Raw genomic sequence first — 27,265 nt, 5'->3', positions numbered from 1 at the left:
CCCCACGCAGCACTGTTTCCACTTCTGGGGTGGTTCAGACATGATCAATACATCTGTGGAGTTTAGTTAATGTGTTTCCTAAACACCTAGTCCCATAGTAGTTCAGTACGGTATCGGTAAACTTGTAAGCCCCTGCTTTATTCAAAATTGGGAAAAGGGGACCTTCCTTGTGATGGCTAAGGGTCCCAACAGTCGGACCATCTCATGAATTGTAACCTTCCATGATAAAACTGTTGTGTGAGATGTATAGGATATCCATGGTCTCCAGTTCTGCTTTTTGTACATTAGATAAGTTTTAGTTTCTTTACCTTGTACCATGACCCAGCAGTTGTCCTACTACAGGGCAGAGGACTCCTGCAATGTCTCTGTATTACTCCATATTAATAAACTCATTGATTGTTCTCGTCTCTGCTTCTATTACTTCTCAATCCCAAATCCTTCATTAACCCTTGAACATTATAGCAGTTCCTTCTCATTACACACATTACAATTCTATCCGTGTAGTTTCTCCTTTCTTGGTTCCTTATTCCCTATAAACAGTAGCCTAGTGTTCACTAGGATTCCCTTCCCCAGAGCTTCTGCTCCTTTATTTTTAGGTGGAATTCCTGCTCGTCCTCCCTTCCCAGCAGTAATAACACTTGGCAGCTGGTACATTTTCTATAGGGCCGGATACATACCCTCCTAACTGGATAACGCCTGCAGGGCCAAGCGCTCCCTGCTTTCTGCATTTTTTGACAAGGTTACAGAAAAGTACACAATAAAAAGTACTTCTATAACATTGCTACAACATGATGGGTTGGATTTAGGCATGCAAGCTATAATCTTGTCTGGTACTGAACGCCATATAGTGCTCATATGGCTGTATAGGGCCCCATTCAGTCGACCCTACATATATTTACAACCATGTTGTAAAGTTGGATTAAACACAGTTGTTCATTGCATAGTGCACTGTCATATCCATAGTTACAGTATAAATGGCAGCATTACCTCAGCTTCTTCATGTAGTAATCAATGCACAATGTTTTCTTCTTTTCTGGTACTTGTCCTGGTAATGTTTTGTACAATGCCCTAATAATAATTCCTTTATTTATATAGTGCACACAGATTATGCAGAGCTACACAGTTCGCCAAATTAGTCCCTGTCCCTATGGGGTTCACAGTCTAAGCAACCTACCAGTATGTTTTGGAGTGTGGGAGGAAACCCACGGAAACACCTAGAGCAGTGATGGCGAACCTTTTAGGGACCGAGTGCCGAAACTACAAGCAAAGCCACATATTTTTCACAACGGGCCAAATGCCAAATTAAAGTAACAGGTTTCAAACGAATTGGCGCCCTGAGGACACCAATACAAGAGAAAGAAGGAGAAACTCGTATCATTATTGTAGTTTCCCTTTAAAGTCCCATTAACAGGATGAATCACAGGTCCAGAGAAGGGGCTACAATGATAATCAAGCTCAGTCCACACCTCCTTGATTTAGGTCTTGAGTCCTGAATGGAGACCTTTGTGCTGGGGTGATGGCCTGGGTGCCCAAAGAGAGGGCTCCGAGTGCCACCTCTGGCACCCTTGCCATAGGTTCGCCACCACTGACCTAGAGCATACAAACTCTTTGCAGATGTTGATCTTGGTACTTGAACCGAGGTACCCAGCACTGCAAGGCTGTAATGCTAACCAGTGAGCCACCTTGCTGCCCGTAATTGGTTACCTATATTTTACTGCATTCAAATCAGGTTTTAAGTATTCACTCAGCATTAATGTCGAGAAAGCTTACAACCCATCAGTGGTTAGAGGGGCACGCCAAAGACACTTGTGCACTCCTCCAACCACTGACATGGGAATGGTGTTCTTGACGGGGGTGGGCATAAAGTAATGAGCACACAGCCCCTGACCTGGCCAATGTCTGGGGTCCTGCTGCTGGGGAGTCACATGACCCATGGCTCCTACAGACAGAACACCAGTGCACCAGCAAGGATGGCTCTGCCCCCAGTGCTCCAATGACATTACTTATATAACATATAGATATAACATTTTCTGAGAAACAGGAAGGGTAAGTCCACAAAGCTTACTGTATATTGCCCTGCACAATGCTCATACTCTTTAATAATTTCACATAAACTACATGTGTGCCCACCCTAAAGACTAGTAGGTAAATCTGTTCATTGGACGTGACCTGAATGGGTTAGATGGAGAACCTGAAGAACAGACATTAATGAGTAGTATTTTCGGCCGATCCCATGGGCTGAACGGGGTGCACAGGACAGGAGTCTTCACATAAAGCCAAAATAAGATGGGACTCCCTGTCTGCTGGGTTCTGTTTCCATGGGCTGTACACAAGTAGGTTGCAGCAGATCATAATCTGTCTTTGATACTCTATAGCAGAGCAGGATACAAAATGAAAGCTGTGCTGGGATTAGCTACAAAAACCATTCAATTAATCTCCATGATTATCCTAATTATAGGAGTAGGCACAGTCTTACATCATGTTACACAGATCAGTCTGGGTGCGATGACAAATGGCGTTTGCTTTGCGTTTACAAACATAATGCAAATACCCAGGAACAGGGCTCAGCATGATCGTATATTCTTTTTTAGTGAAATGCATGTGTTCGGCAACAAGCACCCGTGTTTTGTGTAATATAATATATGCAAACCCCAGTGCTGGTAACCAATCGTGTGCGTCTCACTGGACACGTGGATATGATTGGGCCAAGCTAGCTCACTGGGCATTGCATTGCATCCCTGCATGCAGCTATACTAGTCACTATAATACCGTAGCAGCCCCCCTCAGTGTTTTATTTATTTACTTTTCAGATTTTGTTGAAACGTTCTTTTCAATGTGACCAGGTACAGAATATTAAGTGAACCTGTCACCAGGAATGTCACTTTTAGCTGGTGACAGGTCCTTATCTCCTATGCTATACTGATTTTAAAAATGCCTTTGTCAGCATTCTGAATAATTTCAATACTTTATATAAGCTTAATTCACATTACTTCAGCATATGTTGAGTCCTGGGGAAAGCTGCTGCCTGTGTCGTTTTCCGCCATTCCACACTTTTCCAGCTCCCTCCCCTATTCCTGTTATGTGCATTGAGGGGGATGGTGTGGAGGAGAGGGAGACTGCATGAGGTGAACGGGCACACACAGGGTGCAGCTTCCCTCACCCATGAATCGCCACTGGGTGCTGGCAAGGAGCCAGGTAATGTGAATGAAACTTATATAAAGTAATGAAATGATTCAGAATACAAAGGCATGTTTAAGAAGGGCCGCCCTAGGCTATAGGAACTTGTCACCAGCTGAACAAGACATTCCTGCTGACAGGTTCACTTTAAAGTATGCCATAACAATCATACAGTGACGCTCATGATCACCAGCTCCATCACTCGAATGCTGCAGACGGTACGATGTAGGGATGCACCGAACAAGGGACCACCGAATTCTTCTTTCTTCTGCCCTGATGTGTGGGTCTGGTTCATGTCATGTTATCTCATTGATAAATCTGGTTTTCTAGGTCTGTCTTTCTGATGGGGGGTCTACAGGTTTGTCCTAGACATAAATGTACATATCATATTCTTATATGGTATCGTGTCCATAAAACCTTTCTGTGTGGAGACCTAAGAATGAAACCTTGATGCCCCTGCGCATGGATGCACGGGGGACTCCCTCTAGCAGTGGGAAAACCAGGCAGCACATATTGGACAGAGATCTGACAAAAGGTAGCACATTTTCTTCTGGTGGAGGGGTCAGACATCTTTATGGTGAGCCACATTACCAAACTTCTGACCTGTGTTATGATCTCACCCTGCAAGATCAATCCAATCCAAGGCAGCCCTCACAAGCCATGCATACTAATGGCTACAGGACAGAGGGCTGCCAAGAGGAGCCCGCTGAAAGCAGAATGCCAATGATCCTGCAGTGGGTGGCACATTATTACATGACACGTATGCTATACAGCTCTGTCCCATGGGGCTGTTCTACGGATCAATGGTGTACTTGTATGTTATTCCGAATGTTCTTCTACCCCTGTGACTACATTCTGCCTCATGTGATGTCCATCTTATAGCGAGAGAGGGGAAAGATGATGCCCGATATCTCATACTAGCACCTGGACCAGATTGATGGGTCCCAAGAACCTGGTCATCTCCGTCTTATCACTGTTAGCATGTCTATGCCTGACTCTTACAATACAGTGTTACTATAACAAGAGATGTAGAGTTCTCAGTAACTACAGCTATGTCCAATGTATGGAAAGGGGTTCCCCAAGAAATGGGCAGCTTGCACACATCTGCGGCCTCTCCGTTTAGCTTTACGGGACGGACATTGATGGCCGAGCATTGTGCCGGGCAACCTCTGCCTGTCCCATAGAGATGAGGAGGTGGATCAGACTTATGGCCCCAGGTCTCATGAATGGACGGGTCTCTGTGGATAAAAGATGTCCCATTGTGAAATGCTCGCCATGTGTATTTGGGGTGTCTCCATTCTTGTGTCTTTCTGCTGTGCTAATACCCAGTGCTGGCTACAATAATGTCTAAATCCGGCCATTTCAGCGAGGCCAGTAAGTGACTGTAGCGAGGATGTAATTCGATTTTCTCATCTTGATAACATTATCTGAAAGGTTCTTTTCTTTCTCTGACACGCAGCGAGGACATATGGGCGAAGGAGAGGTAATATTTCTGCTTTTCCATCTTGTAGCAATGTTTCTAATGTCAGTGATAAGCGGCAGATTACATTACTAGCCTGTCATTTAGTAAAATACTACTTTCTGGAAGGATGATGACAATCTTTGCTTTCTGTTTTGCTGACTGACAAAGAGCTTGGCAGCCACACAATCTGACTATTAGTAATGTTTACGTGCTAGATTTCAGTAATGGCAGGATAGCCACTATTTATTGTGTACCACGCGCCAAAACTGCGGAGAACTCCGGAATCGTCTAGAAAGAACCTGCAAACTGCTTGTACATGTATAAAGTGTCTACGCCTGTTCTGTGTCACTGCTGCACGGTCTCTGACAAGACAGGGGAAAATGTCCACCTAAAGGGCCGTGGTAGTGCCCACAGTGCGCCACAACTCTGCAGCATGAACAAAGTACACCAAAAAATGCAGTTCCCACTCTTATTGCACCCTCCACCCCCTTGTCACAGCTCCCCCTCTCATTGTGTGGACAGTCCAAAAGCCAGGACTGACCCGCTGGATCTGGGATAGTTAGGACTTCCCAAAATCTGTCATGTAGGGCCAGCATTTTACAGGGTTAGGTTAATTTTGCTGTTCCGATAAATAGCACATTCCTATTATTACCAGTAAGCACAATATTTCTTTACTCAACACTGAGTGCTATCGATCACTAATATGACCATTCTAGGCTGAAGAGTCCAGTGGTGAACACAAATTTATTAATCAATCTATTCCCAGATCTCTAAAATTTACTCTGCTCCGCTTCTCCTGCTCTCTAACATACTGCCTGCAAAAAGGACACTATGTACATCTGTTCATCTCCCTCTGCTCTACAACATGCTGCTTGCAGGTAGGGCACTATGTACATATGTTAATCTCCCTCTGCTCTTTAATATACTGCCTGCAAAAAGGACACTATGTACATCTGTTCATCTCCCTCTGCTCTATAACATGCTTCCTGCTGATAGGACACTACATCTGTTCATCTCCCTCTGCTCTATAACATGTTGTCTGCAGATAGGACTTCATGACATACTGCATGCTGCAGATTACACTGCATTTTAATGTGACGGATTAATTTCAACAAGCTGCAAAAATGATTTAACCACTGGAAAAATTAAAAATACATTCTTTAATATCCCATAGTACAAACCATACTTTTGATGAACTTCATGATTTGGGGGTGGGAGGTAATGCACCCATTCTACATAGTATAGCACATTATTTTGTTTAAAGGGAACAGTAAAGATACAACTCTCTGGGTGGTGGGAAGGGTGTCATTTCAGGTTTTGTGACATGTATTTCACAGGAGCCTCATGCATAATATCATTTAATTACAATATATGCTGAAGTAGTCAGTAATGAAGTTGTGTAAAGCCAATGTAAATTCTTGGTATTGCCTTGTAGAGCAGATGGTAGCAATGAATTACATCTCTAGATAACATTGTCACTGCAGCCATATCTCGAGAGCTGTACCCCAAGTAGCTTCTCCACTCGTGGTAACACACAGCAATACTTCTTCCAGTCACAGCTTATCCCCGTAACAAGCCCAACTACCAATCCATCTATTTTCACTTTATTTTCCTAAAATTGCACTTCCTAGTAATGGTAATTAATATTCCATGACGTGTAATGGGAAGCTGGAAAAACACATTTGCACCATTTTCTTTTGGGCCCGCTCTTAGTGTTTGCTCCAAATGACACCTTCCCTTTATTTTTTGGGTGGATATGATCATGGGGAGATACCAACTTTATATTTTTATTATATTTTAGTAGATATTAAAAAAATATAATCTTTTGCAGAATTTTCTTTTATGTATGGACCGGTTTAAGGTGTCATTTTTGCAAGTTGAGATTTTTTCATTGCTACCATTTTGGGACTAACAGTTTGTGTTGTGGCGATTTGGGGACTATTTTCCGTCACATGCTGAATGATAGGCCTGGGAATCTCGCATAGACTCCTGGCTTTCACAGAAACTCATAGGGAAGGAATCATGGGCAACAATCTAGCTCCTTTAAATGGTTAAATATTGACGGTGGCATTTAAATGGTTAACTCCCATTAACCTATTGGTAGTGGGTGTTTGCTGTATTATTCTGCAAACCCGCTATTTTGTATGAAGAGCGCTCAGCCTCTGATCCCTCTTCATACTCCTGCTGAAGAACCATGATGTTAGGGAATAAAATGTCATTTCTAGAATTCCCTCTTTTTTTTTTTTTTTTTTTTTTTTTTTTTGTGAAATCTCACTCACTCTCTCACTTTGGAACTATGAGTTGCAGATAAAGGTCCAATTTACATCTGTCTTTAACTGTAACTCTGGATGTTGTTTAAAGAGCCATTTTAGATTCCATAAAGCCTAAAATACTGGCATCTGAAGTGACACTCCAGCCTCTAAAAGTGACTCCTCTCAGACAAAAATTGACTCTTCATTTTCACATGACATTTTATTTATTTTTTTTAGTTTAGTAAACGGGTGAGATTTTACATAAAAGGGGGGATTCTAAAAAGAATATTTTTACTCTTCCCAAAGGGGGCTGGCAGTTCAATAAGGTAAAATCTATATTATGTGTCACTGTATCATTTAAAACCTGTTCCATTATTCTTGGATTTCTTAACATAAAGCGCATTGTACGTGATAGACGATGCCAATGTAACTGATGTATAAGAGCGGGAGAAATCACACACTGCAGATACAACAAGCACATGGGAAATTTCCCTCTACAAAAGGGGAGGCCATTGCAGTTTGTTTCAGTGCAGCAGTCTCTGGTAAAAGAGTTCTACTGCAAAGTTATTCTTTTACCCCATAACAACTAGGCTGTTTTCTGTTAGGACTCATTCACCTAACCCTAAATGTGGGGCATAAGCTATCCCCAAAACGGCAGCTAATTCACAGCCCCCTTGAGGTCTAGCATGCACTGAGCACTAGCGTTGTAAAAGATAGATCAGGTCCTACTCTCTGCAACGTGGCTCCTCATTTCCTATGGACATTGGGGGTTACTTTCCCCTATTAGTGGCCTGTAATACACACATGATGCCTAAAAATTAATCTTCCTCTTTTTTTTTCTTTGGGTCGGTATGATGCTGTATAATACAGTAGACAACTTCTCTGTATAGAGAAAAGAATAGAAAAAAAGAGAAGAAATATTACAGTTCTCTATCTGTGTCCAGAGCCACCAGTTCAGTACAGGATTATAATAATTCCTTTATTTATATGGTGCCTACAGATTGCACAGCACTACACAGAGCCAAATCGGTCCCTGGCCTCAATGGGGCTCACAATCTAATAAACCTGCAATATGTTTTGGAGTGTGGGGGGAAACCAGAGGATCCAGAGGAAACCTGGCTGTTATGATGTAGGCCAATACAGATATGGGGAAGAGAAGAAAGGAAGCTGCAACAAACCCTAAAAAATGAAATATATCCTTTATTACAGTGTCAATACACAAATATAAACAAAACCTATGCAGTATAATGTACAAGGGGACACAAGTGGCCCAGATGGAATAAGGGGCAACCACAGAGAACAAACCCCCCCCCCCCCCCCCACAGAGAGAAGCCCCATAATCTATAAATATCTGTAGTCTCCAACGTAAAATAAGATACAGAAACAAGTAAGGCAAACCGGGATATAAGTATCAGATAGTAGAGCAGCCAAGATGAGGACCGGAGGTACCTTCCGGCCTCACTGAATCCGCATATATCAAATGCACTCACCCGAAGGCATAGTGAGACGTGGGCAATCCAAGGAGGGCGGCCAGTGAATTACACCCCGACGCGCGTTTCGCTGATGCTTGGTCAGTAGACAACTTCTCTGTGTAGAGAAAAGAATAGAAAAAAAGAGAAAAACCAGTGCAGTATAGGGTTATAATAATAATTCATTTATTTATATGGTGCCTACAGATTGTGCAGCACTACACAGAGCTAAATCGGTCCCTGGCCTCAATGGGGCTCACAATGTAATAAACCTGCAATATGTTTTGGAGTGTGGGGGGAAACCAGAGGAAACCTGGGTGTTATGATGTAGGCCAATACAGATATGGGGAATGGAGCAGGATTCAGAATTGATGTCATGGGCTGTAGCCATTCCCACGTGACCTGGGGGCTCCCAGTCCTACTTACAAATATATTGTAGCGTATACACAGGGAGTCTGAAGTAGAGCCGAGCAGCAGGGGCATATATGGATGTCATAGCACTTGCTCCAAAATGTTTCTGATCCAATAACAGTGGAAAGTCTGTTTCATTTTAAATAAATTCTGATCTTCTGATGGTTTATAACAAGGGATAATAAATTGGCATCTTTATTGCAGCTTGGCCTGAGTAGTGTTGTGTCCAGTAGGCTTTCATGTGTTAAGACAATGGGGCCTTGTCCTCTATGGAAGCTGTGGCTTCCTGGACTTTACATTTAGAAAAAAACAGACTTACATTTGTAATAAAATGAACACAACTAAAATAGAATACAGAAGTGGTCTTCATAGGGGAGTGGCCTTCATGCTTTTTTAATTATGGACCTGATAACCTTTCATAGGTAGACTGGTCTGAAGGACCTTGGGGAGGTCTAATGGAGAAGTTTCACTGAGTTGTTGGTCAAGGTCTGTGCTTACACCACAAGTGATGCGAAACGCAGCAGTAACAATGAGGTTTCTAACTACCAAATGGGGATGTGGACAATTGTGCACCTTGTCCAGGTCTGAATAAATGAATTTTGCTGGTGGTCCAAATATTGGGACCCTCTAATCAGCTGATCCGGGCTGCATTACTTTAATGTTTCCTGTCCCCCATTCTTTATGTTGATCCCAGGACTGACGGCCGGGTGCTAGACCTGCACCAATCTCGTCTTTCTTTTATTTATTATCCATAGGCTGGGGAAGCCCTTAAAGGTTATAACCACATGATGCCCAGTACATTCTGCTTTGTACTAATATTGGAAGTGTCTGAATGTTTCAGTCCTATCACTCAATAGAATGATACCCCGTCCCCTTATTACTTCTATGCTAGTACTGATAGGGAGGAGTTAGTAGAGTGCAGTCTTTACCTAACATGCTGTTTGTTTCTTCAGGCCAGTCCTCTCTCTTTCCAATGGAAGATGGCTTTTTGGATGATGGTCGAAGTGATCAGACTCTTCACAGTGGCTTAGGATCTCCTCACTGTTTTCCACATCAGAACGGGGAACGAGTAGAGCGCTATTCCCGCAAAGTGTTTGTGGGTGGATTACCTCCTGATATCGATGAAGGTGAGGAAAGGTTCATTGATTTGTATTCTGACTGCACAAGGACATAAAGCACAATACATAAAGCCTTTGGGTCCTGCTTCAGATAGTATGTATTCATTTTGGGTTAGAACAGTGGTTCTCAACCTGTGGGTCGGGACCCCAGTGGGGGTCGAACAACCAAAACCGGGGGTCGCCTAAAGCCATCGGAGCCGCAATTTTACTGTGTTTTTACTGCGAGTTGCATGGTTTGGGGTCACCACAGCATGAGGAACTGTATTGCGGGGTCACAGCATTAGAAAGGTTGAGAACCACTGGGTTAGAAGATCTGCCCACAATAGTTTTTATACATAAAATGAGTTGTATATTTGGGACTGGATTGACTCCCGTCCTTGGGCACTGAAATTCTGAAAAAGTAGATGCAATGTGGCTACATGAAAGCCGTCTATGTAGTAGCAGCCATTTCTTCTCTCATTGAACAGTACTTTACTTACTAATGTACATATTTATGTATATCTATTTGTTTTAGATGAAATCACTGCCAGTTTTCGCCGGTTTGGTCCTCTGATCGTAGATTGGCCACATAAGGCAGAGAGCAAATCATATTTTCCACCAAAAGGTATATTAAGTTCTTTTTACAGTTATATTATGGATAGTAATGAATTACAAATGTGGGTCTATGGGTCTATCGCTGTTCATTGATAGAGAGCAATGCCAAATTCACACTGATGTATTGTACTCTGTAGAGAAGACGGATACACACCAGGGAATAAATACACTATGAATTTACCTCTGATAGTACATAGTACAAGCATTGATGAGAAACATATCTTATTATTGGAGGAAAATACTACATCTTTCACTGCTTTCCAAGCTCCCGAGGACAACAGTTCATTTATAGAGTAAAAATATATAAGGAGAGAATGGGCGCTCCTATAGAGTAGTATTGTACTTGGCAATAATTGGTAACCTTCTGGGGTTGTGCTGCTGGGAACAGTTCATTTATAGAATTTATATCTAGAGAGGAGACTACTGAGAGGTCAGGTTACTGCTCTCCACAGATGTCATGGGTACTAGTGGGGTGTGTCCATAATGCTGTCGCTTTTGAGGGTAACAATGAATAAACTTGCTAAAGTTACCAGAAAGTACCGTAGCATCTGTGCAGGTCATTCTGATTCACCTCCTCCCTTCCACAGCTTCTTCATAGATTTCTATGGGTAACTGTGACCTGATTCCTCACCAAGGCTACAGAAATGTCTGCCTATGGGAGATAAATTTAGCAGTGAATTCAGAGAATGGTCTAGGAAACGGGGAGAAGAAGGAATTTGCCTAATTACTTAAAGGGAACCGGTCACCAGAATTTACCCCGTTAAGCTACTAGAACCCTTGTGTAGGATATGAAATGTCCTTTCTAGAATTCCCTCTTTTATGTGAAACCTCATTCATTTACCTATAAAAAGTCAAGTGAAAATAAGTAGAGTTATATTTACCTGAGATGAATCATGTTTAGAGGCTGCTGGTAGAGTGTCATATGTCCCGGTTCGATAGTACTTAGGAACATGCCAGATCACATCGGGGTTGTGGTTGTGTAATCTAAAGAATCTGAGATCCAGACAGTGAGAAATGTGAGCTGATAACAGTCCAATTCCCACCTTTCCCACTGGCTGTATCTCTGCCTGATGAGGTCTAAAAGATGAGATTCTCCAATAGTGTGTTTCTAGATACTTTAGATCTGAAGATGTGGGCATGTAAAGTGACACTTCCCCTGCAGTCTCTACATTTGGCTCATCTCAGGCAAAAATGACTCTTCTCTACTCATTTTCACATCACTTACAAGAGATGCGTTTTTATTTTATAAGTGGACAGGTAACATTTCACATAAAGGAGGGAATTCTAGAAAGCTCATTTCATACCCTACCTGAGGGTAGATGCTTGGATCTACTGGCTGCCTGGGTCTGCACTGATCTCTGGTTTCTAGTGTCTCCCACCACATACAAAATGCATGGAGATATCTGTCCAGCTAAATATTAGCCGGTATGATGACAGCAGTCATTGACTGGACAACATCTCGGAGCATTTCCTATGTAGGGGGAGACATTAGAAAATGAAGGTCAGTGTGAGACCTGGGCAGCATCTGAATAGAAGAATCCGAGAAAGCCGATTAATCCTTTACTATGTTGTTTAACACTTAGCCTCTACCCCTATACTTACCCTCTACTCCTATTAGGCACCTCTTGGGTGTTTTTGGGGAGATTACTGTAAAAAATAGTTTTTTCTTTGCTAGTATTAATTTTATTAAAACCAGAGGCACAGGTTAGCCTTTTCAGGAGTGCCGTAGGTTTTTAGATTTGCATTTCAGTTTTTTCACTCCCCTCCTTATACAAGCCATATACAGGCAATCTCCTCAAGGATACCCGACTTGTAGACGACCCCTAATTAAAGATGGCCCCCCTCTGCCCGATGTGGCCTCTGGTGAAGCTCTCTGGATGCTTTACTATAGTCCCAGACTGCAATGATCAGGTGTAAGGTGTCTGTAATGAAGCTTTATTGATAATCCTTGGTCCCATACAGCTAAAAATTTTGAAACTTCAATTGTCACTGGTGCAAAAAAAAAATTATCTAGAACTACAATTCTAAAATAAACCGTTTCGACGTACATACAAATTCAACTTAAGAACAATCTTGTATGTAACCCGGGGACTACCTGTATATGTATTGCATTTACAAAGTAATATAAGGATCCATTCAGATGGCCGTCTGTGGGGATGTATATGAGGCCGCATATACGTCCCCATAGACGGCAGTGGCGGCCTGGTACCATTCCCGCACCGTACACGGGGAAAGGTAATGCATTGCCTATCTTTCCCTGTGTGTGCAGCCGTGCACTTTTCTCTATGGGGGGTTGAACGCCTCCTCCTCTCCAGCGCACAGCGGTACGCAGTCGGGCGAGCATACGGATATGTAAATCTACCCTAAGGGCTTGTTATTTGTGGGCCAAATTGTACTTTGTAGTGGCACAATGTAATATTCTGTAAAATGCACTGATAAGCTGGAAACATTTTTTGCCTTTACAGCTTATAACTGTGTGGTCCAGATGACACATCTCCTTAATTCTTTGGACCTGCATGGTCACGGAGATACTGAATGTCTATAGTTTGGTTATGTCTTTAATACTTTGAAAGAAAAGAAGTCTGTTGTCGCCTTATTCTGACTGCCATGACTTATTCATACTGTGGTGTACAGAGTTGTATAAGGAGTTATTTTTTTGTGGGATGTGCTGTTTTTATATCTGCCATTTTGGGAACTGCATGATCATTTGATCACTTTTTATACACATTTTTGTTCTAGGCATAATGGTGAAAAAGTGGTGATTTGGCTATTTGGAGTATTTTGGGATGCGGGGGTGCCTAACTGTGTCTACATTTGTGCAATGTCTGGAACTCACTTGGACCTCCTTAAGTGGTCCTAAATGTCTGGTTCTATTCTGTATTCTAGTTTTCTGCTTCCTTACATGTCTCGTGTTTTATAATCCAGGCTATGCGTTCTTGCTGTTCCAAGATGAAAGTTCAGTGCAGGCTCTGATTGACGCGTGTATTGAAGAGGACAGTAAGCTCTACCTGTGTGTGTCAAGCCCTACCATTAAAGACAAGCCTGTGAGTATTCATTATAGAAAATCTCCTCATTTTTCTTTGTAGTTATTCATGCAAGGTAAGTTGAAGTACAAGCATCACCTAATGGCTAAGCTTGCAAAAGAAATCTTCATTGAAGCACCTCCAGTGTTTACATAGAACTTGAAAGCTTTAACTGGGTGGAACGTCCTGTCTTGTGCGCCGCGTGACAACTTCAAGAGTTCTTCTTCATTTCAGAAGGGGGCCAGCCATCAAAGTACTGCCGATACTCTGCTTTTCTGAATAGCCTATTAGTAGTAAAAACCTGCTGGGTAACCGGCATGGAGAAAAAGCACAAGATGTTTTTGTCTGCTGGTAGGGAAGATGGTTGGATCTTCTATCGTGTCTTCTGTAATTGCTGGATTACTTGAGCATTTAGCATTGTATAGAACTAAAATCTAATACGTTTTTTCACCGATATAAGGCTACATGCACACTGCCGTGTGCTCGCCGCACCGTAGCACGGCGGACACACGGCAGCGCGGCGAGAGGAGGAGGTGAGCGCCGCTCACCCCCGCCCCTCTCCATAGGAACATATGGGCCATGGCGCCGTAATACGGGAAAAGATAGGACATATCCTATCTTTTCCCGGGCTACGGAGCGGTACGGTGCCGCACCTGTGGGGCTACACTCCCGTACAGTGCCGTGACCCCATGGAAGTGTATGGGGGACGTATATACGCCGGCCGTATATATGTCCCCCATACATGTGTGCGAATGTAGCCTAAGACTGTATCGATATAGGCTGCACATGTAGCATCGGCTTTCTATAGCCTGGTGGCTATTGGATAGGTATAACGTGTAGGATAAAGGATAGGCAGATCCCCTAGACACCAGATTGTTGTCTGTCAGTTCTTTTTGCGAGCATAGGAACTTTTCTGTTAATAGAACTGGCTTTATAAATATGTCACTTAAAGGGGCACCAGAAATATCACATTCTTGTCAGCCTACGGGGTATAAGACGACAAACCAAGCTTGCTTTTGTTTGCCACCTGTCACCACTAGCCTCTGTTTGCAAATATAGGCTGATGGCACGTGACTGCTGCCATCTATCTTTGGCCTCAGCTGCGTCAGAATGAGGTCGGTATTAGGATTTTGGAATGATCTCCAAATGTAGATGGACATGTGGTTGATGTAACAAAATTCTCCATTTGCAGATCATTCCATCTTCTCAACAGCTTTATAGTCTGGATGTAGACCTTGAGGCGGCATCTATTTAGACTTGTACTGGTATACAAACAGTAAAAAAGTGTCCTGGACCAAGCCCCCCAAACCCTCCCCCGCCCGCTACTTCCACTTCAAGTGGGCAAGGAGGGGTGCGGTGTGGGGCCGGATGCCCTGCGCCAGTTCACAACAAAGGTTGTACAGCTTTTAACCCCTAGGCGCACCAGGACGTTATAGTACGTCCCCGGCGCTAGATGCTTAGCGCACGGGGACGTTCTATAACGTCCTGCTTCTGGCACCGGCTCACGAACGGAGCCGGTACCAGAAGCAGCGGCTGTCAGCTGTCTAGTACAGCTGACAGCCTGCGCTAACACCCGCGATCGGAGCCGGCTCCGATCGCGGGTGTTAACCCCTTACACGCCGCGGTCAAACATGACCGCGGCGTGTAAGGGTGTAAGCGCTGTGGATCGGATCCCCCGTGCCGCTTACCGGGGGATCCGATCCTCTGCCGGGCAGCTCCGAGGACTGGCATGTGCCCCGGAGCTGCCCGGTCTCCATGGCAGCCAGACCCCTTCCGGGTCTGGCTGTAAACTGTCTGAGCATGCGCAAGCTTGCTCAGACAGTTTACACTGCTCTACAATAAAATAGTATTGTAGAGCAGTGTATTGAACTTAAACCAGTGATCAGAGCATCACTGGTTTAAGTTCAAGTATGTATAAGTAAAAATATGCAAAAACAATTAACACTACACATTATAATAAATAAAAAATAAATACATAAAAATATAAGCCCCTAAAATGTCACTTTCCCATAAAAAAACTTAATAAAGTATAAAAAACATAAAAAAACAAAAAAACCCCGCATATTTGGTATTGCCGCGTCCGTAACAATCTGCATAATAAAACAGAATTGTTACTGGACCCGCACGGTAAACGCCGGAGGAAAAAAACGCAAAAAACGTTCCGAAAAAAGATAATTTTTAATTAATACCCTATAAAAAATGCTCTAAAAAGTGATTTAAAAAATGTTATGCACTCCAAAATAAGCCCACTAAAAAGAACAACTGTTCTCGCAAAAAATAAGCCCCTAACAAGATTTATCTGCCAAAAAATAAAAAAGTTATGCATATAAAAAGATGGTGATGCTAAAATGAATAAGATTTTCTCCAAATTAGTTTTTATTCAGTACAATTGAATAAAATACACAAAACCCCCACATATTTGGTATCCCTGCGTCCGTAACAATCTGTATAATAAAACAGAATCGTTATTAGATCCGCAAAGTGAACCCCGTAAAAAACAACCTAAAAAAACTCTCTCTGATAAAGATGATTTTTTATTAATGCCCTTTAAAAATGCTCTAAAAAAGTGATTTTAAAAAGTTACGCAATCTAAAATAAGACCACTAAAAAGAGCTATCATTCTTGCAAAAAATAAGCCCTTAAACAGATTTTTGAGGTGAAAAATAAAAAAGTTATGCATATGTAAGTCGGTGATGCTAAAATTAACAACAATTTTGCCAAATTACTTTTTATTCAGTAAAAATGGGAAAAAATAAAAAAATATATATAAATGAAGTATTTTCATAAACGTGGCGACCCAAAGAATAAAAATAATATACTATTTTCATGGTATGGTTAACGGCCAAAAAAAAAACACATAAAAATTTTCCTAAAAATTGATGATTTTCATTTCCTCCACCAACAAAGAGTTAATTAAATCTCACCAATTAGCTATAGATGCCCCAAAATTATGTATTAGAAAAGTGCATCTCATGTGGCAAAAGAAATAAGCCCCTATAGGTCCTCATTAAAAAAAAGAAAAAAATTATAGCCTGTACAATGTGACAGCAAATCTGCTCCGGATGGCGCCTCCTTCCCTTCTATGCCCGGCCGTGCGCCCATACAGCAGGTTACCACCACATGTAGGGTATCGGTGTACTCGGGAGAAATTGCGTATCAAACTTTGTGGAGCCTTTTTTCATTTTATCCATTACAAATGTTTAATTTTCCACCCAAAATGAGTGTATTGTGAAAAAATATTACAATTTGCAGACTGCACCTCCATTTTGTTTTAACCCCTATAAAACACGTAAAGGGTTAACAAACTTCTTAAAAGTGGTTTTTCATACGTTGAGGGGTGTAGTTTCCACAATGGGGTAATTTACGAGTCTCGCTATTATTTAGGCCTCTCAGTGTCAATTAGAAACTGTGCAGGTCCATCTAAATACAGGTTTTGGCGATTTTACAAAAAATGTGAAAAATGATACCTAAATTCTGAGCTTCATAACATTCTAGTAAAATATGTGGAATCTGAAAAAACCATGCCAACATAAAGCAGACATTTGGGAAATGTAAGTTATGAATTTATTTGGGTGCTATGACTTTCTGAATCAAAAGTAGAGAATTTAGAACGTTGAAAATAAAGAATTTTTCAACATTTTTGCCAAATTTTGTTTTTTTTCATAACTAAACGCAAAAGATTTCATCCAAATTTTTAAACTAATTTGAAGTACAATGTGTCACGAGAAAACAATCTCAAAATCCCCTGGATATCTCACAGCGTTCCAAAGCTATAACCACTTATAGTGACACAGGCCAGATTTGAAAAATGGGGCCGCGTCCTTTAGGCCAAAAGATGCTGTGTCCCGTAGGGGTTAAATGCTGGTGTAGAATTTGGCGCACCAGAACCTCTTAGTGTTTTGCGTGATGGATGTGAAGGGCACATGATACGCCCCCCTGCGCCCTCCCACCTCATGTATACTAATTTTGGTGTTTGAAAGTTGCCAATGCACACATAAAATGAAAAATCTGTTAAAATCTGTCCACGTATCGTATTACTATGACGTCTGCTGAAAAATTGATGTACTGAGAGGTCATATTCATACATGCAAATAACTCCAAAGACAAGAAAAATTGTCAACTCTATGATTTATATATTTTAACAGGTTCAGATCCGGCCCTGGAATCTTAGTGACAGTGACTTTGTGATGGATGGCTCGCAGCCTCTTGACCCTCGCAAAACTATTTTTGTTGGTGGAGTCCCCCGACCTCTGCGAGCTGGTAAGTTTTACATGTAAAGGTTTACCTGTCACTCACATTTACACTAAACATATCACAATGTTGCAGTGCTCTGCGTCATAAGCAGGTTGTTGTTTTGGAAATCTGTGTCCTGAGTGCAGAGAAATGTTTGTTTTATTTTTTTTCCCAGATTTTCCTGTTTTTATATGCAAATGGTGATTTTAATGCTTCATGGTTCTGGGCACTAGGTCCATTGTAAGAGGACTTCCGGTCCATGCCCAGATTTGCTAATGTTGAGGGTGCTTCTCCTACAAGGCAATTTGTGTAGTTCATTTCTGAACCAAGTGCTGACTGGTTCCCTTTAATGCTATAAAAGTCTCCGTATGGACATGGGGTCTGTGCACTTAATAAGTGGCTCATTCAGTCCTTCCAGATGTGTCTGTATTGTTCTTATACTGGAGGATGTTTTCTTATGACTCTGAATTGAAGCATCCAACTATTATTCCTCCTAGAAATATATCAATCAACTGGATGTCATCATTCTCCTTGTCAAAGGGCTTTCTCCTTAGGCACAGGTCACACCGGCATTTGGACCTCCTGTTATTATTGTATTAGTTTTGACTGAAGATTATAACGAAGTCTTAGGGCGCGGTCACACGTGGCGTTTGGTTGCATTTTCATTGCGTTTTGAAATGCATTAGAACAGCTGAGAAGTGATTTGCCTAATTACATTATTATTTACACTTGCAATTACAAAACACATTGTTAACATGTTAACTCATGTGTTCACATATGTGTCTTGTAAATGCTAGCGTTAATATTATGTAAACAAAAAACACACAGGTCAAGGCATGTGTTAACATTACATTTACGATAAGTTTTGTAAACGCACGTGTTAATAGTAATGTGTAATTATGCAAATCAGCTGTTCTAATGAGTTTCAAAACGCAATGAAAATGCAACCACAGCGTACCGTGTGAACGCGCCCTTACAGATCCGTTAAAACACCCATTGATTGTAATCGCAACACAACCAGCAGTTAGATGTTTTCACAGATCTGATTTCAATGACACATAATAAACATCTGATAATGGTTTAGTGAAATCAGGTGTGAATTATGCCTTAAACAGTCTTCAATTAGCTCTAAATAGACAATGTTACTGTACTAGAACACACCTTCAGAGAGTAACACCCAAAAGAGTTCTCATGTCATGAACCCAAATGGTACATGCTTTTATCCCCTGAAAGCCATGAAGATTTCATACAGACTTTTACAAAGTGTAGAAAGAGAAGTGTTATCTTAGCCGGATATGGCCGCAGATGTTTGTTTTCTGTCACATGTGCCTGTACATTCATGTAGATTTACTGCTATTAATCTTTTTTTTTTCTTTTCTAGTGGAACTAGCTATGATTATGGACCGTCTGTATGGAGGAGTATGCTATGCTGGCATAGACACAGACCCTGAGCTAAAATACCCCAAGGGAGCAGGGCGTGTTGCCTTTTCCAATCAACAGAGTTATATAGCTGCTATCAGCGCCCGCTTTGTTCAGCTGCAGCATGGAGAAATTGATAAGCGGGTACGTGGATCGAAGGTCTACAACTTTTTTTTATAGGAAATGCTATCATTTCATTAGATAAGGGGGGCTTATGTCATTATACCACAGTGGTGAGCTGCTGAGCTGGGCACCTTTTATCTATATGAATATTTGCTAGAAGTCTTTAATCCTGAGGTTTCACTTTAAATGAATGGGATCTGGCAGATTACTTAAGGGAAGCTTTCAGCGGCAATAAGCATATAAAACCTGGACCATTACCCTAGGCTTCATACTGACTAATGTGGATGTGTGGTAGGAATTTTTTTCGAGTGGCTAGCACACGTCTCCATTTACTTCTAGCAGCTCCATGGCCGGCCCGCACGTTTCATGCAGTCTCTCTTTACTGCCATCGGCACCTGTGTGGTGGCCTCCGCTGATGACAGTCGGGCAGCAAACAATGTCCCATGGAACTGCACACATCGGCCCACATTTATAACTGTCTGTGCCAGTTTTCTGGCGCAGTTTGCACATAAATACATGTATGGTGCATCAGATTATTAAAGACCTTGCGCCAGTCTTCAATAATGTGGCGCACTCTGTACATTAGTGAGCAAACTGCAAGTACATTGGCACATTGTGTACTGGATGGCTTATACACCATGTTATAATTTTCCAATCCATCAGCTTCTTAGGTCTCAGGTTTCTGCATCCGCTTGTAAATCTACTTTTGCCCCCTTTGGGGTCTCTCCACCTCCACTTGTAAAGCATATCCCTCATTGCCATTAGGTCACTCCCTTCTGCATGTGAAGTGTCACGCATGGGCTGTGTGTATAGTCATTCACCACCTGCACGTAGTACCTGGGTATACAGCTGGACTCACAGGCAAAGGAGGGAGTGGAGGCAGAGAGAGATATATTCCAGCATTTCGCTCCCCATGTGAGCTCTGTCACTTTTTGCTGAGGATCACCAGAGGGAATAAAAGTTATTTTTAGATGAATCGGCATAGCCTACACCTGACGGGTGGTGATTGGAAGCTTATGAGGTGTTAAATAAGATAGTGGACATGGTTGTATGCTAAATGCTGCTAACAGGTTCCCTATAATATTGATAACCCGTCATGTGAGCATACCCCAAGCACCTGGTGCAACTACCATTTGCACAAATGGGCCGCAAACAGGCTAAAGTTTTGAGCAGGTGGAGATGTGGGGGGGGTGGTTGAGCTCCTCACCCCTCCCATCTCCCTAGGAGCGGAGCAGCTGTGCCACAAATCGGGGAATAAAAAAAGAACTGCCCATCTGTTTGTGGTGCTGTTGCCTTACTCGGTCACGGTCATCGCGCACAATAGACTGCAATGGCGGCTGTGAACTAGCTGCCGTTTTTGTGGTCAGCTCTGGGATGCCATTTACTGTCGTGCCTAAGGGAAAGGAATAAGAATTTTTCACGACTGCTACTACCCACAAGTGTATAACCACAATGCAGAAGTAACCTTGCTGTGTCTGTTTCTCCTGCGCTCAGGTGGAGGTGAAGCCATATGTCTTGGACGACCAGCTGTGTGACGAGTGTCAAGGAGCTCGCTGCAGCGGCAAGTTTGCTCCGTTCTTCTGTGCTAATGTTACCTGTCTGCAGTATTACTGTGAATATTGCTGGGCTGCTATCCACTCGCGTGCCGGCCGGGAGTTTCACAAGCCGCTGGTGAAGGAGGGAGGAGATCGCCCAAGGCATATTTCATTCCGTTGGAATTGAACCCCCCCCACTGCTTAACTTCCTACCAAGGATCCAAATAAGTGCACTCTTCTGTTCTCTTACCCCTCGTCCCATCCTTAGGAAAGCATGTCCTCTTGTTGTAGTCTGTATTTTAACAATAGTATAACGAAAGAATGACCTACACCATAGGTATTTGTAAAGTCTTGTGTCATTGAGAACTGTATTGGAAAGCCTTTTTTGTTCCTACAATATCACTCTGATGCATGCATGTTTCATGCTGTCCTCATTGAAAACCAAGGGAGCAGGGAGACTGCAAATAATATTATTATTATTAGAAGTTTTTTTTTTTTTTATTGTTCAAAGAGAAGAGTTTGAGAGCTTGCAACTAGATAACTATTAAGAAAAGAAAACCAGAGTATTTTTTTTAATTAAATTATTGTTAAATGAGAATTCACAGAAGATTACTGTTAATGTAACCATGCAACCACAGTAACACTATTGGTCTGTTTGACACAGCTTATTTTTTACTAGAGGGGGGGGGGGATTTTTTATTTCCTATTTATTGGGGATTATTTTTTTATTTTTTTTTATTTGCTTTTTTTTACCTTTTAGTGGAAGTTAGCAGTTGCCTATTGTGAGAATACATAACCCCCACACACAAAAAGTGAGAAAAAGCGAAAAGCAGCGTTGTATGTGAACAAGGGTGTAACAATGGCAAATGCCTCCAATATTTATCTTTTTATATTACGTCATTGTCACGTTTCTTTCTGTTTTGACATCCACATAACTGGCGGAATCTCCTTGGAGCTCTGTAGTATAACATACGCGGGCTACTTTAAGCTTTTTAAGAATGTAAATGTTGAGTGAAGTTACTACTGAGGGGAGTGCACTTATTTATTTATTTTTTCAGTGAAAAAAAATCTAAAAAAAAAAGCAAAAAAAAAAATCAGAGTAATACAGTATCAGTTAACTCATATTCCCCCCAAGAAAATTCCTACCAAAGCTGAAAAAAGAGTAAAATTACACGAGGCGGTGACTTTTTCTTTTGCCTGCCCTGAAAGAACAAATGTATAGATTTTTATTTTTTTGAAGCCTAATATATATCTATAGTCGGAACTCTCTTTATATCAGGTGCCAGCTTCTGTTCTCCATTTTGACACCGAACACTTGATAGATACCTCAAGGATAGAACTGAATGTTTGTAATGCCCCATTTCTGGACATTAACAGAGGAGCCCGTTCTTGCTCTTGTAACCCTTTGCTGTCTTTGAGTATAGTGGCAGCACACATCATACAGATGTAAGGGCTTCCCTCAGCATGACGTCACTTTACACCCCCTGCTTCTTGTGCTTGGCTATGGGTAGTGCAGCGAGATGTCACATCAATGTACTGTATGGCTTTCTATGACTGTAGCCCATGAGAAGAGTTGTCACTATAAAATGTCCCCCCTTTCAGGACACTTTACATTCTCCGCTAGCTTGTGCGTTTGGCTAAGGAACTTCATTACCTAGTTTTAAAGCCTTTTTGGCACTGTAGACTTTAAGCTGCTTATACCACTGAATAATCTTGATGCCTTAACTCTTTACAGGCCAAGTACCTTAGCCAGCGCGCATCTTTTTAGCAGCCGCTGATGTATAACCACCACGAGATTCCTTATGTTGGCAGTACTAAAAGATGTGAGGATGGATATTTTGGTCAGTAGCAAGCGCTGCCCTGTACATTTAAGCAGAGGTATCCATTATATCTAATGTGCAATATTTGTAATGCTTGGAAATTTGCTGCTACCCATCACACAAATGTGCGTTACTGAGTGACCTCAACGCCTTCAAGGATGTCTCGAGAAGAAGCTTTGTATGGATACAAAATCCAGGAATTGCAAACGTCCAGTTCATGTGGTGTTAAATATTGTATAGGCTGAACTGGTACATAACTGGGTGTTGTCTATTGAGGCGCTTGGGGCCTGGAACATATGCAAGATCTATTGGTTCACCCTGGATAAGATCACATGAAATGGCATTTGTTGCTAGGCTAGAGTTCCTTGGGTAAGGACTGGCAATTTTGTACCCACTGTATGGTATCCTGAGCTGCTGTTCATGGGGCGGACATGATGCGGAGAAGTAGGCAGGGCATCCCCTTGTCATTCCATTTTAAGCAATCCGTTTTCTTGTGGTTCAAAGAGTGCAAAAGGAGACACTAGCTATCATTCTAGTTACCAATGCCCTCTTCTGCCCTACCGGAGAGCAGTATATGGTAGAGGGAGACCAGCTGAAATCTGTATGTTCACACGGAGGGATTTGGCCACAAATAAGTGTGACATGTTACTGCTTCATCCTGCGACTGTCTGATGCCCTCCGCTTCTCATCACAAACGTGTGAACAAGTCCCAAGGGGTCTGATTACCGTGCACAGTTAAGGCTATTTTACACTAGTTATGGTTGGTCTATGATTTTGGACATGTATAGATATACGTTGTAAGGAGTCCCTGCTTCCTTGCTAGCCAGCAGTGCTATGTTGTAATCACTACGCTTCGGGGCTGTCCCCAGCAGTGTGGCCTGTGACACAGGACTCTACATGGCCCATGATCTCAGACCCACCACAGCTAATGTGAAACAGTCCTTACCTTGTGGGGGCAGGCAAGCAGGACTCTTATTCTCTGCTTGGAGTCCTCTCACGATTTACCATCTGGTTACAAAACTATATATCATATCTCTCCCTCTATGAAATACTGCGTACAACTAGGGCAGCAGACATTAAAGAGATGTGTAGGTCTATATTATTTGGCGGAGGTCCCTTTGTTTTTTATGCTTGAATTGCTGCTGTGAAGGGCAAGATGTCTCGTAGGCTTATTCCTTGAATATTGCCAGTAGTTAATAACCTGGTGCTGCCTGGCTGTAAAATGCTTCTGATAACTTGAAGAGGTAAGGACTAGTTCCCGAAACTGACCATTTCTCTACCCACTGCTGATGTAACACCCATTACTTCCTAACAATACTGTCACAGGTTGTGCAAACCAAAGACTTGCTTCAGTGCTGCTGCGTAACTCTTGAGGAGCCCCTCTGTTATTACCAAATTCCACCTTCCGGAACAATAGAATATGGAGGTATATGACTTTGTCAGAGGAAGACAGAGCCTTCCTCCCTTCCCCTCAGCATTAACGTTACTAAACAATGCACCTGGCTTTTTTTTTTCCTTTTTATTCGGTATTCCCTTGTATCTGTTCTGATGTGCATCGCTACCATCAGAGGTGTGCGGTAAAATATGTTTCGAAATGGAGACATTTGCTGATGGTTATAGAGAACTGGATAGAGGAGCTGCTTACACAAGCAGTCCCTGTACTGCGGCGACAGACGGCATTTCTATAGGTGGGTGCTCACTTATAGGAGATTGTCCTAATCCCTTTATCTGCTGATAGCCCGTCTAGGTGGCTTGGGGTGTGCTAGAGTGCCATTCCTACCAGTAAACAGTGGCGATGGCTTAACCTTTTCATTGCTAAACGTTTGCACAGCAAAGCCCAAAAGTCCTTCTTTGCCCATCCAAGATACAATAGTCTGGATGGCTACGTGGAGGCTCCACCTCGGCATGGAAAAGGTTAACTCCGGAATAAACCACTGTTTGGAAGCTAGCTTTGAAGAATATTTTCTCTTTATTTCCCTTTGTACATGACCTGCTGACTTTCGGTACAGTGTTTTTGTAGCTAACTTATTTTTGTCATGCACATATTGTACACTTGTTATGCACTAATTTTATATATCTTATGTTTCCAGCAGTGAGCATTTAGGCCCACTTTTCACTGGCGGGATATCTCTTTATGCAATACCTCAATTTTTCATATTGCAAAGAGTAGCTTTTTGTACTTTTATTACGGAGAGATCTTCATATAACTTCATTTTTTAAGATAAATAATTTTAATAAATTTTTATTTTCTTATTCTGCTTTTTATACATTTCAGTGCTCTGCATACATTATGAATGATGGATGTTGCGCACTGGTAATGCTACTTCAGAACCTGCAGAGATACAAAGCACGTGGCTTTGAATATGCTAGCCCGCACCAAACCTTTGGTGGATGTTTCATTTTAAAGACATTCTAGATCTAATATTGAGGAGATGAAAAAAAATAAATAAATAGAAATCGCATGAACAAGACAAATGAAATCTACTCTTATAGTCCCTTGGAAAAATGCAAAAAAAAATAAATAAAAAATTGTAGCATAGAAATTAAAAAGGTAAAGTAACAACTGAAAATGTATTCTGCTTCTTCATATTTCTCATTTTTTAAAGAAGTGAAAAAAAAATATATATATAAATTGCAAATTTTTTTGGTGAATGTTTAGCCATTTTACATATTAACAAAATTAATGTTAGGTGTTTTTTATTGCAGACAAGACTGCAGTTTGGAAAAAATAAAAATCAAAAAAAATTTTAAGTGGAAAAAAAAAAATCTAAAGAAATAAACCCATACCTTCGGGTTCCAGATGTGTAATGTTAGTATGCATGACTAATATAAGGAAAAAAAAAATCTAGTTATTCTACTAATATTCACTTGTTGTTATTGTGTGAAAAGCGTGTTTACAGATACAGACTTGGTAACACTTTAATTTACAGAGCATAAAGTCCCATGACCATACGCCATTGTACGGACTCATGGCTTTAGTATAACGTATGCTAGTAGATAATCGACCTTTTCGGCCAATAGTAGGCACCTCGTTTTTTGTTTTTATTTTAGCTGGGGCTAAGCATGTGATATATAGTGTAAGTCCTTGTCTCTTCACATGCCAGGAGTTTTTTTTTGTTTTCTGTAACCTGCTTTCTTCTGAATAAGCCTCTCTAGCGGTGAGTGCGGCCCGGGCACCACATGCCAGGGCGGTAACGTGATCCTCTTCTGCACTGGAAAACAGAACCGCGTTACTTTTTGTTTCCACGTGATGAAACGCTCACTGCCCAACGCTTTGGCCTAGTATATTACTTCTCCATACACAGACCTCTGCATAATGCAAGTTAATATGTTTGCAGTGAATGACCGGCATTTACTGAGAAATGCCATTGGAAAGACTTGATAATCCCACCCTTTTTTTATGTTTTTGTTTTTTTTCCCTTGATTTTATTTTTTTATGTTTTTATTGCTTTGAAGAGTTTAAGCCTTCTGTTTAAAAGGTGATTTAAAACTTGAATATGATAATATATTGTGGCGAGTTGAACTTCAAGTTGTTATGTGCAATACTTATTTCTGACTTTTGAGAGATCTTTGCAGTGTAATTCTTCATTGTTTTTAATTGCAGACATTTAAAGATGTCGTTTTCTACTGTTCTAGTAATCCTCTTTCTTGCTGGTGTTTCTAAAGAAAAGAATCAGAAATCAAATCTTTCTACTAATGTAAAACTGAGATTATTTTTTAAAAAAATGGAATAAAAGAGGTTTTGGTCATTGGCGTTATTTTGTTACCTTTTAAAATCTGGCGTCAGGGAGGAGCGCGAGCCTTTCTATAGGCCCGCGCCTCTCCGGACCGTCAGGGTTTAAAGCTACTGTGATTGATAACATTGTAAGAATTGGGACAATATTGTATTCAATTGTTTTATTTTTTATATTTTTAAATTTGAAAGCATAATTAGTTTTTATAATTTTCATCAGATTCCTTTGTTATATTTTTTTGAAAGTGAAATTATTATTATTATTATTAACAAGTGGGTGTCTAGTTTTTACTAATCCCTAATGTTATCTTCTTTTCCATTGTATTGCTCATTTTACCAGAAGGAGAAAAAGTTATTTAAGTATGTCAGTTAATTGTACCACTTGGCTGAATTTACACATAGTTTTTACTGTGTATGGGGAGGTTGTAGTATTTATTATAGCATTTTAAATAAAGATAATTCATTTTTTTATTAAAGTCATTTTCACTTTTAAGTTCATATTTTTGTATGTTTTACTCTAAGTTATATAACACAAGTTCTTTTTTTAAGGAGTTCATTTGTTGAAGTGCTAGTGAAAAATTAATGTTATTAAATAGTTTGCAAATGACTATTTATACCAGTATGCATATAATTTTTAAATATTTGTAATGTGAGATGTTGAATGAATAAACTTTTAACTCTAAATCCTTGAAAGGCGTTGTTTGTACATTTTTATGTCCTTGTTTATTTCAGCTTTCATCTAAACCCTGCATTGCTGCATGAAGTAACACAAAGGGTATGATCACACTGACATTGATACCATTTGTGAGACTGTACAACCTTTTCTTGACCTTTAATTTCAATTTTTATGAAATGCTAAAAGACAAAAAAGTGGCGTCCTGAGTGCAGTTTTTATA

The 27,265-nt window shown here is 41.2% G+C and overlaps 1 protein-coding gene across 4 annotated transcripts in view; it reads left to right on the top strand.

Annotated features, from left to right (window-relative positions):
* The window catches only part of CPEB4 (cytoplasmic polyadenylation element binding protein 4), a 53,125-nt gene extending 26,063 nt beyond the window's left edge, over positions 1–27,062 (top strand). For 2 of the 4 annotated variants that reach the window (XM_072146163.1, XM_072146160.1), the window contains 7 exons: positions 4,637–4,660; positions 9,725–9,898; positions 10,404–10,493; positions 13,409–13,527; positions 17,652–17,766; positions 19,121–19,302; positions 20,776–27,062. In XM_072146163.1, the coding sequence (XP_072002264.1) occupies positions 4,637–4,660; positions 9,725–9,898; positions 10,404–10,493; positions 13,409–13,527; positions 17,652–17,766; positions 19,121–19,302; positions 20,776–21,003 (932 nt within the window). In that variant the 3' untranslated portion in view covers positions 21,004–27,062. The remainder of the gene's footprint in view (positions 1–4,636; positions 4,661–9,724; positions 9,899–10,403; positions 10,494–13,408; positions 13,528–17,651; positions 17,767–19,120; positions 19,303–20,775) is intronic. The other 2 variants (XM_072146164.1, XM_072146162.1) reach the window with 1 other exon arrangement.
* Positions 27,063–27,265: the final 203 nt, after the last annotated feature.

Source organism: Engystomops pustulosus, chromosome 4 (genome assembly GCF_040894005.1).
Source record: "Engystomops pustulosus chromosome 4, aEngPut4.maternal, whole genome shotgun sequence".
NCBI lineage: Eukaryota > Metazoa > Chordata > Amphibia > Anura > Leptodactylidae > Engystomops > Engystomops pustulosus.
The sequence above is the reverse complement of the archived record's forward strand: the minus strand, read 5'-3'. Positions and strand labels throughout refer to the sequence as shown.